This window comes from Onychomys torridus, chromosome 19, assembly GCF_903995425.1.
Source record: "Onychomys torridus chromosome 19, mOncTor1.1, whole genome shotgun sequence".
NCBI classification, from domain to species: Eukaryota; Metazoa; Chordata; class Mammalia; order Rodentia; family Cricetidae; genus Onychomys; species Onychomys torridus.
Genome location: NC_050461.1, coordinates 48,610,549 through 48,625,142, shown reverse-complemented (window position 1 = coordinate 48,625,142; position 14,594 = coordinate 48,610,549). Strand labels below are relative to the sequence as shown.

The 14,594-nt window shown below is 39.0% G+C and overlaps 1 protein-coding gene across 11 annotated transcripts in view; it reads left to right on the top strand.

Moving 5' to 3' along the window:
* The window catches only part of Syne1 (spectrin repeat containing nuclear envelope protein 1), a 482,748-nt gene that overhangs the window by 119,517 nt on the left and 348,637 nt on the right, over positions 1-14,594 (top strand). For 9 of the 11 annotated variants that reach the window (XM_036168940.1, XM_036168945.1, XM_036168944.1 and 6 more), the window contains 5 exons: positions 958-1,067; positions 4,605-4,655; positions 7,434-7,541; positions 11,432-11,569; positions 13,526-13,690. In XM_036168940.1, the coding sequence (XP_036024833.1) occupies positions 958-1,067; positions 4,605-4,655; positions 7,434-7,541; positions 11,432-11,569; positions 13,526-13,690 (572 nt within the window). The remainder of the gene's footprint in view (positions 1-957; positions 1,068-4,604; positions 4,656-7,433; positions 7,542-11,431; positions 11,570-13,525; positions 13,691-14,594) is intronic. The other 2 variants (XM_036168948.1, XM_036168942.1) reach the window with 1 other exon arrangement.

Sequence of the window (14,594 nt, the reverse complement as noted above, 5' to 3'; positions counted from 1 at the left end):
AATATAGCTTCTCTTTCCCTTTTCACATTTCCAGAAGCAATTTTACTCCCTCTTCACATTGTGTCTTCACCTCAGAAATTTCAGATCCTTCATTTTATTCCCTTATTAAGTCACAGGAGTCATCTCCCTCTTTATAAATCCTACATCAACAGCCCCTAGAAACGAAATCTCAAGTCTAAAGGGGCCTTTATAAAGTAATGAGTTAGTTTCGGATTTGATTGTGGTATTTGCAGTTTGTTTTGTTTGCTTCTGGCTGCACACATTGCTTTGCAAAGGGGTTGTTACTTTTTGATACTTACTAACTTATTTACATTTGAGTGGTGTATGTAGCTCCACCCCATGTATAATTACTGAACATGTATACATTGTTTTGCCTGATTTTGGCTGATTTTGTATAAATGTTAGTAGGTTCAACAACCATCTTCATAGAGATGCTTTAGGGCTTACCTCTCAGCGTTTGAATAAAGCACTGTAATTTGGAATGCCCACAGTGAAGAAGCTCTCTGAGGAGTTAGATGTAGTAAAATTTATCACAGCACATTATTTGTGATTTGGTAATATTCACAACTATGCAAGTACTCACTAGCATTACACATGTGGGCATTGTGATCCCACATGCTCACACAGATTCTCAGCTTCCCATGTTACTGTACTTTAATTAAGTGACAGGATACCTAAGTAATCATGCAGCATCTTCAATGAATGATTAATTGGCCTCAAAATGACCTACAAGAAATGTGTGCTACTTTCCCAAAAACTCTCTCTCAATACATGTCACTTTTCCATGTAATAACATTTCTACCCAGTATCATCCAGACTTAATTGTTCTTACTAGTAATTCTAATTTTCTTCCTGGTTCAGGATGGAAGTTTGGGGTACCACAGCTACATTTCAAACCTTAATGTCAATAAACACCTAAGAAATGAATTAAATCATAATTGAGTTTTGTTTTTACAGATGTTGATGTGGACAAGCCAGATGAGAAGTCTATTATGACCTATGTAGCCCAGTTTCTGACACAATATCCTGATATCCATGGTGCAGGCTACGATGGGCAAGACATGGAGGTAGGCATTTGCTATCTCTGAATTGATACCCACTCCATGAAGAGAGCAGACTTTTTTTTTATTAAGAAATGTTTTATTTATTTTCCATACCAATCACAGATCCCCCTCTTCCCTCCTCCTGCCCCTCCAGCCTCCCCCCAACCCACACCTTATTCTCTCCTACAAGAAGGTAAAGCCCCCTATATTTTATACATGCATACTGTTTTGAAGAAGTTGAGTAGACTGAACTGTACTATGAGAACAAGGCTGTAAATTTAATTACAACTGAGTAAGGAATATGTATCTACAGGTAGGATGGGATTAACAAAAATTTCTCTGCTTCATATGAAAGGCACATCAGGCAGAACACTGCCAGTAATAAATGATATAATTAAATGGAAATTAAGGAGAGTCAGCAGTTTAGATCTTTAATACACCACATCAAGTGTACACAAAGTCTGGTGGTTCCTTGTGCTACTCGATCTGAAATTTAATTTAGAATATCAAAGTTTATATATCTGCAGAAAACACGGACACAAGGCACAATTTGCCCAAGTTCTAATTACTCACTGTAATTAGATTTTCCAGCTTTCAATAGTTTAAATGACGTTTCGCCTCCCAACATGCTCAGATGACCTATGTTCACTGTCATAAAATTTAAAATCTTAGACAAAAGGAAAATGACCTGTATTTGACCTTCTAGATAGACTGTGTTCTGGGAAATGCAAACTAAAGTACTGGGTTGGTATTACTTTCTAACATGTTTATGTATATGTAGACTCACAGTCTTTTAGAAAAGCAATCACAGCACCCCTGCAACTTTAGTTATTTGTGCATTAATCTGAAAAATTGTGCAGGTCATTGTGTGCATGGATAATAATCTACTTGTATACACTTAAGCCTTGTAAATTCCCAATTATCTATGACAAATAACAGGATGAAATTGTCTTAGAAGATGACTTCTTTGGAGTGCAGTTCCTGCTCTCACTTGAATTTTAAATTGTCAGTGATGTTTGAAGTCTTGATCAGGCTTCAGTGGAGAACGCCTGTCCTAATTTGCATTCCAGTCGGCACACCAGATGCCTCATTTCCTAGGATGTGACAACGACGGACACAATGTTCTAATACTTGGAACTCGAATTGCCTTCTTTTAAACTATAGCATAATGGATTTGCCACCATGCCATTTAAATTTTATTTTAAGGTTAAGTAACCCAGGGCACACGATGAACGAGCTTCTGGGATGCCTCTGTCTCCATTGCCCTTATTTCAGTTGGAGTTTTGGAGCTGTTTGAGAATATAAAGGAAATCTATACAAAGCAAATGCTTTTAAAGAAGTAAATAATAAAAACCTTAATTCAGGCCCACGAGGGCAAGAGTCAGGGAGCAGAAGCCAAGTCTGCAAGAACAACAGGTATTGTGCCAGGAGACTGAGTCAGTGTCTCAGGAAAGGATGGAGTGAAGCAAAGGTGACGGCTGTTCCAGGATGCTCCTGGGAAGAATTCATAGAGTGGTCGGTGGAACTGGGCTTCTTAGAACTATGGATTAGGAAGCTTTGTGTTCTTGATCTTTCCAGAATCCAGGAAATGACTGACCATTAGAATAGTTTACCGTGATTATAAAGCGAATATTCCTGAGAAGCACAGGAAACGCAAGCGAGGCCCATACTCTTGCTAGTGTGGATTCATACCAGGGTGTGGTAGATCAGGACTATAGGTTTTGATGGTAAACCTGGACTCGCAAGTTGCTGTGTGGGTGAGAAACTTTATTTAAAGTACTGGAGTCACCCACACACAACACAGGTTTCCAGCTTGCTTTCATATTTGAAAAGTGTATATGTTCCCCAAAATGGATTTATGAGTGATCTGGGTTTTCAGTTTTTACTGTGGGGGTGTCTCTGATATGAATTTTCTTTTTAGACAAGTAACTCTAGGCTAGCGACATTTGATGGGCAAAAGAGGATGGATACCCATGAGCAAGAATTCAAGGCAAAAATCCTTAGGCATGAAAAACCACACATACACACTCACATACATACATAGGACACACACCAGACACACACACAGGACATTTACAAAGGATATACACACAAAAGACATAGAAAAACACAGAGACACAGAGAACATACAAACAGAACACACACATACACAGAGGACATGCCAAGGACACACAGAGAGAGAGAGAGAGAGAGAGAGAGAGAGAGAGAGAGAGAGAGAGAGAGAGAGGGAGAGAGAGAGGACTTATACACTCAAACACACAGAGGAGACACACTTTTCAGTACACTTCATGAAATAGGCTTCAATATTAAGAGATTAACAATAATGCAGGAAATATATTTTGGTTATTTAAAAAATATTGTCTCCATTCTTTTCCTAATAGGAAGACTTGAATGACATTTTCCTGGTCATCTTAAATTGAACCTTAAGAAAATCTTTCATAACCTTTGTTCCTTGATGTGAGATTTTATATATAGGAAATAAACATCTAAAGCTGAATATTTTAATAAAATATATCTTAGAGCTTGCATTTCTCAATGCCATTAATGGTGCCCAACAGTATAAATGAACTTTGCAGATTTTACTGGTTTCTGTATTAGGCTGACACATGCCTTCCCTTCAGAGTCTTTAGTATTTGTTTACTTGGGTCTTGGTAAATTTCTTAGCCCATTTTAAAATAGTAGCTTATTTTTATACATTTGGTTTCTGTATCCCCTCTATGACTCTATTTCAATGAAATGTTTTATGGATGCATTTCAAATATGACTTCTTGGGCCAGCGGCTTGGCACAGTGGGTAAAGAAGCCTGCTGTCAAGGCTAGCAGTAGGACCTCAAACCCCTGGGCCTGCAGTAGGAGCAAAGAACTGACTCCTGTAGGTTGTCCTCTGATCTGCACATACATGTTGTGGACGTACACACTCCCCACCTAGTCTTCACACATGTACAAAATAAGTCAGATGTAAATACATGCATATTCATACATGTACACACACATATATTCTTAATGAAAGTGTACACTTAACTGTGCCATTCTTTAACCAATAAAACCAGGGAAGAAACTTTTCACTTAATATATTCCGTGGGCAATTTGTACTAAGTCATAAATGAATAAAATAGGCCAGTTGACTCAGTTCAATTGCCTAATAAACTTCCAATTACTTTTTCCCCTCAGAACAGTATTGACTAACCTCAGAAGGTACTGCACAGTCTTAACTGTGGTACTCATAGAGAGATGCATATTCTGACAGTGTATTTACAGGGGAAAATATGAGTCTATATAATCTTTCCCTACATAGTTCTCCTAAAATACGTGAAATGATTTCAAAGCATGTTAACAAATTATAAGTATTGCCACATATGACCATTTCAAGTTAAAATAAAAACATCACCTGCCATCTCATTTCATTGACTTACTGGAAGCCATATGTAAACATTTTTAAGTCATTATATGTCTTTAACTATTATCTATCAATAGACAGATGCCTCCCCAATGATTTTCATCTTTTTCTACATAATTTTGCTCCTGATTTATATTATGTGTCTGTATATTTTCATATTGTTAGGAATTATTTCCAGTTTTCCCAACTTTTGCAAATTTTATACAAAATTCTAAGGTAAGATTGAAGGAGTCTTGAATGAGCATTTTGAATATTCTTTAATCCTTAGCTTCTTCATCATTTCTTTGCATGTATATCTTTCATGCTTACCTTTCTTTTAATATGTTAATTTCATGTTAATAATATAATAACATGTTAATTATCCATCATGCAAATTCCTTTACTCTCTAGCATAACAAATAATAAGTGCCAGTGTGACTAAACATTACTGCCAACCTAAACCCACTAATTTTTAATTAAAATAAGGTATCAAATAATGTACTTAACAGCACTAATAGAAAGAGATTTATAATGATTTTGTTGACTTTTCTGAAATGTGACAAATAAAAGTAGAAATCAAGCCAAATGACTATTTTGATATCTTAAACTATTAAGCAGAGAACCACTGAAAAAGGTAAAGGTCCAATGTGTCCCCAGTGTAGAGACTTCTCTTTGACTCAATATTGGATCATGGGGCTCAGCAAAGCCAATCTATGTAGTAAATACTCAGAAGCATTTGCAGAATGAATGTTCGTGTTCAAGGTCTTGAGTGCTTAGCCTATCTTTTAACATCTCCATATTTCTTGATATAATTTCTAGACCCAAGGCATAAATATCTATCAGTGCAATAGACTTATGCCAACATGGGGCTAGAAATCTAGAAATAACTAATCTTATGTCAAATATGAAATTATCTTTATTTCCTGATCCACACAACCTAAGTTTTGGCCTTTATAAACATGTCATAAAAATATAGCTGTGCCTTTGTGTTTGAGAGGGAGAACGGAAGGGAATGCTGGCAGTTTAGCTGCTTGATGTGATGATGTTTGGTATGAAATGTAGGCAAACAGACCTCCACATCTTTTAAATGCATGTAGAAGTCACTGTTTGAGAAAAGCCACTCAGCCACAAGTTTACAAGACTCTTGGGATTGTTTTGAACTTCATTTCCTTCTTACAAAGGGAGACATTGACTGTAAAAGCACCTGAATCTCCTTTACCTTTTCAGATGATCTGTCCCTCCCCCATCACCATGGGAGTCCTTTGGCCAGACTCCAATACCGTTATTTCAGAGCACAATCCTCCGATGGTTCCTGAAGTCATTTCAATCAGTAGCCAGCAGCTGCTCTTAGGATCAGTTCCCAGTGTCTGTCAGAAGCAGATGTTGGCAAGATACCTGCCATGGAAGGCTGGCAGTGACATTCATAGCTCACTGTGACAGAGGCCAGGGAGGGTGAGAGGCCACTTTGACCTCTCATTCCTGAGAGATAAACAGGGGGTACTTTCCCTGCTGGACCACAACTGTGCATTCATTTTTAGTTCATTGTGGGCATGAAAACCAAACAATAATAAAATGTGACCTTGATTACATTCACCTGCTCATTCAGAAGAGCATCATGGGTTAGATCCGAGGGTTTGCAGGCTGGCCCCAGTTTCAGTGTTTTCTTGATAAATAAACTACCAGTTAATCATTATTCCATAGTCATCTGTTGAGAAATCTCGAGTGTCAAGCCCCACATTAGCCACTGGAGATAACAATGGCAAACATCAGGTTGGATGGACATAGGGGCTAAGGTTGCTACAGGTTCATAGAGGAGAGTCCTCTATGTGGCTCTGTATGCTGATAACAAGCAGCCTTGGGGTTACCTGAATATTTGTTTGTGATAGAAATTCTTGAGTCTTTGCCACATCTATTGAGCCAAGAAGTCTGGGTGTGTGCTCACCATCTGGGCTGTCACAATCCCTCCAGGTGAATGTAATACCTTTTAAATGTTGAGATGAGCTAGCCTAGGAAACTCCCAGCTCAGACTTGTATTTCAGGAAGAATTCTCAGAGAAGATCTCAGGAACAGGGAATAATAAGTGTTCAGGAAAAAGATAGCCACATCTACAAGACCCAATGATGAGACAGGTCACAGATCATACCAATATTATGTGCCTGTCTCTGTCCTGAGTGACATAAAGTTATTGCCCAAATAGGAAGGATGTGTGATCAGTCAGGCCAGGAAGATGCTGTAGTTGAAAGCCATTTGCAAGTGTGTGTGTGTGCACACACACACACACACACACACACACACACAAACTCGTGTGAAATCAGTTTCTATTTACTTTGGCATTCATATAAGAAATAAAATCCCATGAAAAATTAGAATTTTCACTTCATTGATACTGGAATGTTTCTGCTTTTATTTTTAGATATGGGTAAGTAAAAGAATACTGGACAATTCATTCTGTAGATGACTTGGTAAATCTATATTAGGAATCATGCAGCAAGGGTGTAGAAAATAATATTGAGCAGTCTAAGTGTGTTTTCTGTATATATCTTAAATATAGTAATAGTATATTTAAAATAGTAATATGTGTGATTTGTCTAATCTTACTATGATGACTCCTTGACAACCAAAATTTATTCCATCCATAGCAATTCCCTGGGTTATCAATGACCATGTTTTGGGAAGCAACCATCAGGCTTATGTCTCTGTTACAGATACCACTTTTTTCTGGGCATATTTTGGATGCAAGATGTTCTACTTTGAGCATGTTTTTCCCTTATTAATAAGCTGGTGGACTAACTTAAGTCAACACAAACTTTCCCTTACTATTGACGGGAGGAAAGGAAGGCAGATAATTTTAGTGCTTAAATGATATCAAATCAGTTTTATTTTTTACACTGCAAAAAGATGAAGAACAAGGAGAAGAACATTTTCAGAAATACCTGGTATATACTAAATACTAATTATAATCAGAGCTTAATTTTACAGTTACTAATAACATTGCAATGTTTCTCTGGTTTCCAGAGAGAAGACAAGCTAATTTTGAAGGAAACCAAAGTCTGGATAGAACAATTTGAGAGAGATTTGACAAGAGCACAGATTACTGAGTCAAATCTGCAGGACAAATATCAGGTAAGTGTGCAAAAGAGATCTAGACATTTCAAAAGCTTTTCATGGATGACATGAAGATATATCACATAACGTATGTCTAATCTTCTAAATCATATTAATAAGAAAATTCTTTAAATAAGTAACAAGCATTATCTTAAGTTTGAACAGAACAATTCTCATTCTATCTAAATGGGTACTTTGAGGTTGCACTATACCCTTAGTACAGAGAGTTAAGCTGCCATCATTTTTGACAGTTCGATTTTATCTACAACACAGGACAAAACCATGGTACCATTGTTTTCAAAGACCTTTTGGGGTTACAGATGTCAACAGACATAAAAATCCACTAAAATAAACAACTGATTTGAGACCCAGGAAACTACTAAAATAAATGGAGTTTAAAAAAGAATTGCATAAGTATTTGCTGAGGGTCCATGGAGGGAATGGGTTTCTCTTATGACCTGTCCAGGTCAAGACGGTTGCCCTTGAGCTGAGGTCAGAGTGCTGTGGCCAGTCTCCTTATGATGTCACCAGCTGACTTTCTGCTTTCAATTTACACTTCCAAGAAGAACTTGCCACAGCAGGTTTTTCCCATTAAAAAGTTGTGACTTCTTCCCTGCCGAGTGGCCATTTTCCTCCCATTTCAAATTCCACTTCATTTTAGTGGGCAAGCTAAATGTAACACATTCTGAGCAATATTCTCTCACATATTCCACCCTGTTATAGGTCAGCCCTTTTTATTTTCTTTTTCTTTTTTTTTTCTACCAAAAAGGTGTGGTGATGTGAGACATCCAACATGGCAGACAATAAAGGACTTACCATAGCATGAATGTATGATGCTATACACTTTCATAAATATACCTAAATTCAGCTGGCCATGCCAACATTGATATGTTTTGGGTTTTTTTTTTTCAACTTGGCAAAACAATAAATTTTAGTTTATGCTTACTTTCCATGGATTCTTTTGCTTTGAAACTCAGTGTAATCTTCTTGTTTTCCCAAAATAAAATTCTCTGCGATGAGCAGCATTATAAAATGATTAAGCCAGCAAACTGAGAACAGAGTATAGAAACAGAGTAGATGGGTTTGTTTTGTTTGTGAGTAAATTTTAGCTGTAGCACAAACCATCAAAAACTAAATCTCCCATCAGGACTAAGTGCTATTTTATCAGGGGATCAGGAAACAAACAAACAAACAAACAAGGAAAGAAAATGTCCTTCTGCACCCATGACTGTCAGCATTTAAAACAAGGCTGACCTATCTGCAGTCTGCACCTAGGGGAGATTCTCCTTCATGTTCTTATTATATAATCCATATTTTCTTCTTATTCGGCTCGTCAGAAGCAACAAAGCGCTAGTTTTTCCAAACACTGAATACAGTGGGACAGAATTAAAGACTGCTTTTATATTTTGGTATCCTCTGAATTCCAATTTGTGTTCATCAACTCCCCCCAGTGTCCTTCAAGGGAATTTGCATGTTTGTGACTGAAATTCTCTCCGGAGTCTGCTGGACCCTGGAGGGCTTCCCTCTGCTCTCTAATCTAACTGTACATCTTAATGGCATTTCCAGTTCAAACCTGGAAGCAGAGTCATGTTCTAGATGTTCAAATTTACAACTAATGGTTGTTTTTCATTCCTTATCTGTGAATAGAATCACTTTGTATATGTGTTAGTTTATTATAAAAAAATGTACAACTTCAGGATGACTATTTTTATATTAGTTTCAAGTCTATGGTTAGAGGTCTAAACATAATAAAGTTTTAAATATTCTGTGGCATATTTAAAAATTTTATGGCATAAAATAGAATGATCATTATTTAAGTAACAAGGCCCCAAAGGTAACCTCTTGGAACAGGATTGCTTAAATGTAAATCTAAGTATGTTTAACTCAGCATTGTTTGACACATTTTATCAATATGATAATATTATAATGTATATATAATAATATGATGTACTATAAATAATATTATCTCTTGATAAAGCAATTATTTTGTTCATTAGTATATATAAATTCATGGTCGTATTTAACTATGCTTCCCTGGCAAACATGAACTGGTTCATAAATGACTTAACTAGAAATGAATCCTTTTAAATGTTTTCAATTTATTTTTAAGTAATAGTTGTACTCTTTAAAGGTTTCATGCATCATACAATATATCCACCACTGCCTTCCCTCAGCTTTTCTTAGTGCCCCATGTCTTCCTACCTCCATGTCCTCTTTTATTTATTATTGTTATTGATAACCCCTTGAGCCAATCAGTGCTGCCTCTGTGTGCATACATGTATGGTCACAAACTGGAGCATAAGCAAACTACCAGCTGCCATCCATAAGGGAGAGTGAGTCTCCCTCTCCTAGGAGCCATCAAGGGTCACATAGCTCCTCAGCTAAGGCTGGGGCCTCAGGTGCCCTCCATGCTGGAATTTTGACTGGCTTGATCTTGTGCAGGTCTCATGTAGAAAACCAGGACTGCAGTGAGTACAACAGCATGTCATGTCCAGAAGTGGGCACCCCATAGCCTTCTTTCCCATACACCAGCTATTCCCTTTTTTCTCTCTATGGTGACATTCCCTGATCCTTGAATGGTGTCCCCCACACAGCAGAGCACTCTGAATTGCTTATAGTCTTCACTTTGACCAGTTATGAATCTCTGCATTAGCCATGAACCACTAAACAAAAGAAGTGTCTCTTTAAAGTCGAGAGCAGTTCAAATCTACAGGCAAACATAAACATAAAGTCTTTAGAAGGCAGTTGGACAGCATGTCCATTTAGCAAACACAACAGTAGATTCTCCTGCTAATATCTGTGATCTCCACAGTCATGGGTTTTGGACCATTTTTATAGTAACAGACACAAGATCGCACCTGTGGAGGGGGCACAATACAAAAGCACTTGTGACCCTCATGACCATTGCCCATGCCGTTGTCACACCAGTCAGTGGTCACAACCTGCCAGTGGGTCATTATTGAAGCATGCTGTGTCCAGCACTGGATAAGAGTGTTGATGTCTCAGCAGCCTCCTTAGCACCTGGTGGCACCGTGTGAGTGAGCACACACACACACATACTTTCTCATCTCCCCATGACCTCTGTCCCAATTTAGCCCTTTAACCCTGGGTATATTCTACCTCTCCCTCCATGTCACCTATGTTGTACTGCCCCTCTAATTGAATTGAGGAGTATGTGGAAGACCATAGGCTCCCATATAGTTAAGTCATGCACCCTTCATTTTAGTTTAATCTTCCCCCAATACCTCATTTTCCTGCTCCCCAGTCCCCTCCATGCTTGATCTCCCAATATTCTCCCTCTCCATTCATTCTATCTGTACTCTACCATCCCCGCCCCTTAGCTGTCTACCTTCAGTGGCCCATTTCCAATTTTCTGGCTCCCACATGGACTCCAGGTTAAACATAAAAAACAAAAACAAACAAACAAACAAAAAAACAAAACAAAACAACAACAACAAAAAAAACAACCACAACAATATTCCAAGGTAGGACCTACATATGCAAGTGAACCATCCACATTTGTCTTTCTGGGCCCAGTGAGCTCAGTCAGAATAATTTGTTTCTTCCAGTTCTGTCTGTTTCTACACAGACTTTGTAATTTCTAGGTGTTAGCCTTGCTTTGCTACTTGTCCCTGCCAAGTCACTTATGGGATGCCTAATAATGTGTGTGTGTGTGTGTGTGTGTGTGTGTGTGTGTGTGTGTGTGTGTGTGTAGACAGAGCCAGAGAGGATGATGTGTAGAAAACACCAAACATGGTCAAGGTCTTAGGCAGGCTCAGTGTCACAAGTGCTATTGGTAGTGTTATTAACGGCATAGCCGAGTGCTCTCCAAATGGAAAGGATGTGCTTTCCTTTGTTTCGGGTTTTGGGGACTCACCACCACTTTGTTTCTGTGTTTCCTCTTTTAGTCGTTTAAGCACTTCAGAGTTCAGTATGAGATCAAGAGGAAACAGGTGGAACATTTACTACAACCACTGCAGAGAGACGGCAAGTTGTCGCTTGAGCAGGCTTTGGTGAAACAGTGCTGGGAGAGAGTGTCCTCCAGGGTAAGCTTTATCTGGCTTTGTGTGTCTCAGCCAGCTGTGCTCTGCTGTCTTTCACGTGGGGTTATTGCATAAAGCCCTGCTCCCTCTGACTGAGACTGGAGAGGATTCGCCACGGGAGGATTAACACTTGCCCTCTGGTGAGGTTCCCGGCCATTGCTGGAAGTGCATGCTCTAACAGCTGCTTCCCTGCTTCCCCATCCCAGACATGACTGCCATCATCCTGGGGACAGACAGAACTCCTGAAAGACCTCCTGGGTTCTCTGTCCTTCCAGACCACCCTCCCCGGTTGTTTAGAAAAGGTGATTCTTATCTTAGAGAAGACTTTCTGGAATAGTCAAACTACTTCTCATAATCTATCATCCTGTTTTATGAGGAGCTCGGGACCAACAGGCAAGCTCACGGTCTGCTTGTCTGGTCATTCATAAATGTGAAGGAAAAGCTGCTTGATCTATATAATATTAACATCCTTCATCAAACCTTAACCATTAAGAATGCAAAGCTCTGGACATCTTCTAGCACTAACAGAAATATTTTACTTGAATTTACCATGTTATTTAATTTGCTAATTGCATGTTTCCTAAAAAACTTTATCAAAGAATAGGATGTTTCTAAGCTGGAATTCCTGCAGGCCAGGAGATAGTACTTGAAAATTGGGAGAAAAAGAAGAAATGGAGAAAATTTAGCAAAACACCTTTGGTTTCTGGACAAGGGAGATGATTCAGTTGGCATAAGCACTTGCCACACAAGTCTAAAGACCTGAGTTCAATCCCCAGAACCCCTGTGAAAAGCCAGGTACGGTGGTGCAAATCTGGATAAAATCACTGTTGGGTGAGCCTGATAACCCAAATCCAACCCCTGGAACCCCTGTAAAATGTTGAATGTGCCTGTGCACATCTGTAATTCAAGTTTTCCTACAGAGAAATGTGAGGTAGACACAGGAAGCCTGGGGCATGCAGGCAGCAGCAGCAACAAGGCAGACCCTTCATCAAAACAATGTATAAAGAACAAACCCATGGAACGCTGTTCCCTGACCTCCACACACCTGTCATGACACACTCAAGTCTGCCCCTAATCCATGTGTGTGTGTGTGTGTGTGTGTGTGTGTGTGTGTATGCATGCACACACATACATACTAAATAAATATTTTTAACAAGAAAGATATTTAAAAGTATCTAAAACTTTTGTCTTTGTCTAGAGCTATCTAGATAACCTCAGTTTTTCTAGAATCTTGCTGATGGTATAGCAGACTTTAGTGGGATTCTCACATCTGGTGTATTAATGTTGCAACCTCTGGGCTTGTCAACAGACCTGGCCACTTCCACTCCATATGACTTTGGTCGCACTGACATCAGTAGTCATTAAGTTACTCCCACAGACAAAAATCACTGACATGTTCTAACAATGTCCATTTTGAATATGGGTTTTTTTTCCTCAAAATTTACTGTGACTTCCATTTTCTTTTCATGCTCAAAGCATTAACCTCTGAACATACTTCCTTTGATGATATTTATTGAATTAGCCTGGGTTTTTATCTTTAGTCAACCTCACTTTCTGTCTCTCAACCTCCCCTCACTCTTGTGTGAACATGTATGTTTGTGTATACACAATTGCATACATGTGTACAAGATACAGATGTACATTCATGCATTTGCATGCACAGCTGTGCACAATTCTCACAAAACTAGTTTTTAAATTTAACTAGGGGTAGCCCAGGGACGACCCCCTCCCTACTTCCTCAGGTCTGGGATTGGTTACAAGCAGATGCCACCATATACAGCTTTCCTGTGTGCGTTCTAGGAACCAAACTCAGGTCCTCATGCTTGTGTGGGGAGCACTTCCCTTCTCTGGGCTATCTTCTAAGACCCACTTTGAGCCTTCTGTAGATTTTTAAGCTCGTTTAGGGGAAATTTTAGAAATTATCTTCTACAGCAGAGACATTGTATTCTCTTGTTTCAGCTCTTTGATTGGCATATACAGCTGGATAAATCTCTTCCAGCACCTCTGGGCACCATAGGTGCCTGGCTGTACAGGGCAGAGGTGGCGCTGAAAGAGGAGATCACCATTCAACAGGCCCATGAGGAAACAGCAAACACAATACAACGGAAACTTGAACAACATAAGGTAAAACTCTGCTTAGAAACTCTCCTAGTTATTTTTCTATGGCCGCAAAGAGACACTGAATAAGACAACTGGCAAAAGGAAGCACTTGGTGGGGGTGCTCACAGTTTCAGATGGTTAGGGTCATGACCATCCCACGGGAGACCACGGCAGCAGGAGGGCAGAAATGGTCCTGGAGCAGTTGCTAAGAACTTACATTTGATCCACAAGCAGGAGAGAACTAACTGGAAATGCAGTGAGCTTTGGAAATCTCAAAGTCCACCCCAGTGACATACCTCCTGCAACAAGGCCATACCTTCTGATCCTTCCTAAACAGTTCCATTAACTAGGGACCAAGTATTCAAACACAGGAGCCTATACTATAGGCACTTTGGGGACCATGCTCATTCAAACCACCACAGAAACCTTTCCAGTGTGACAGTTCTGGAATCCCTAGAGAGGCAGGTCTTCAGAACCTACACAGGGGTGTCCCCTCTGAACACCCACCCTATGTAGTTTGCATTCATCTTTCTTGGAGGTAACTATAATCTGCATTTTTCCTGCCTATACTCATTACTGACAATTTCAGTACATAGATTTCTTAAAATATCTCCCAGTAACTCCAAAGTAGGTTTTCGTCATTATTTCTGTTGCTATAGGTTATGTTTTTATTTTTTAAAAGATAAGCTTCCAGATGATATGAATTTATGTAATAATATGATTGACCATTGACTCTATACCTCACCTCTGTATTCTTTCTCAAAGAATGACACACAAAAGCTTCTAGTCTGGATACTCAGGTTGTATGGGGGGAATAAAGGCCTTGGGATACAGTTGAGGGCTTTGATGACCTGTGTGCTGTTGATGTGTGACCGTTCTCAAATATTTTGTAGTGATACAGGTTTAACTCACGACACATGCTATTTTT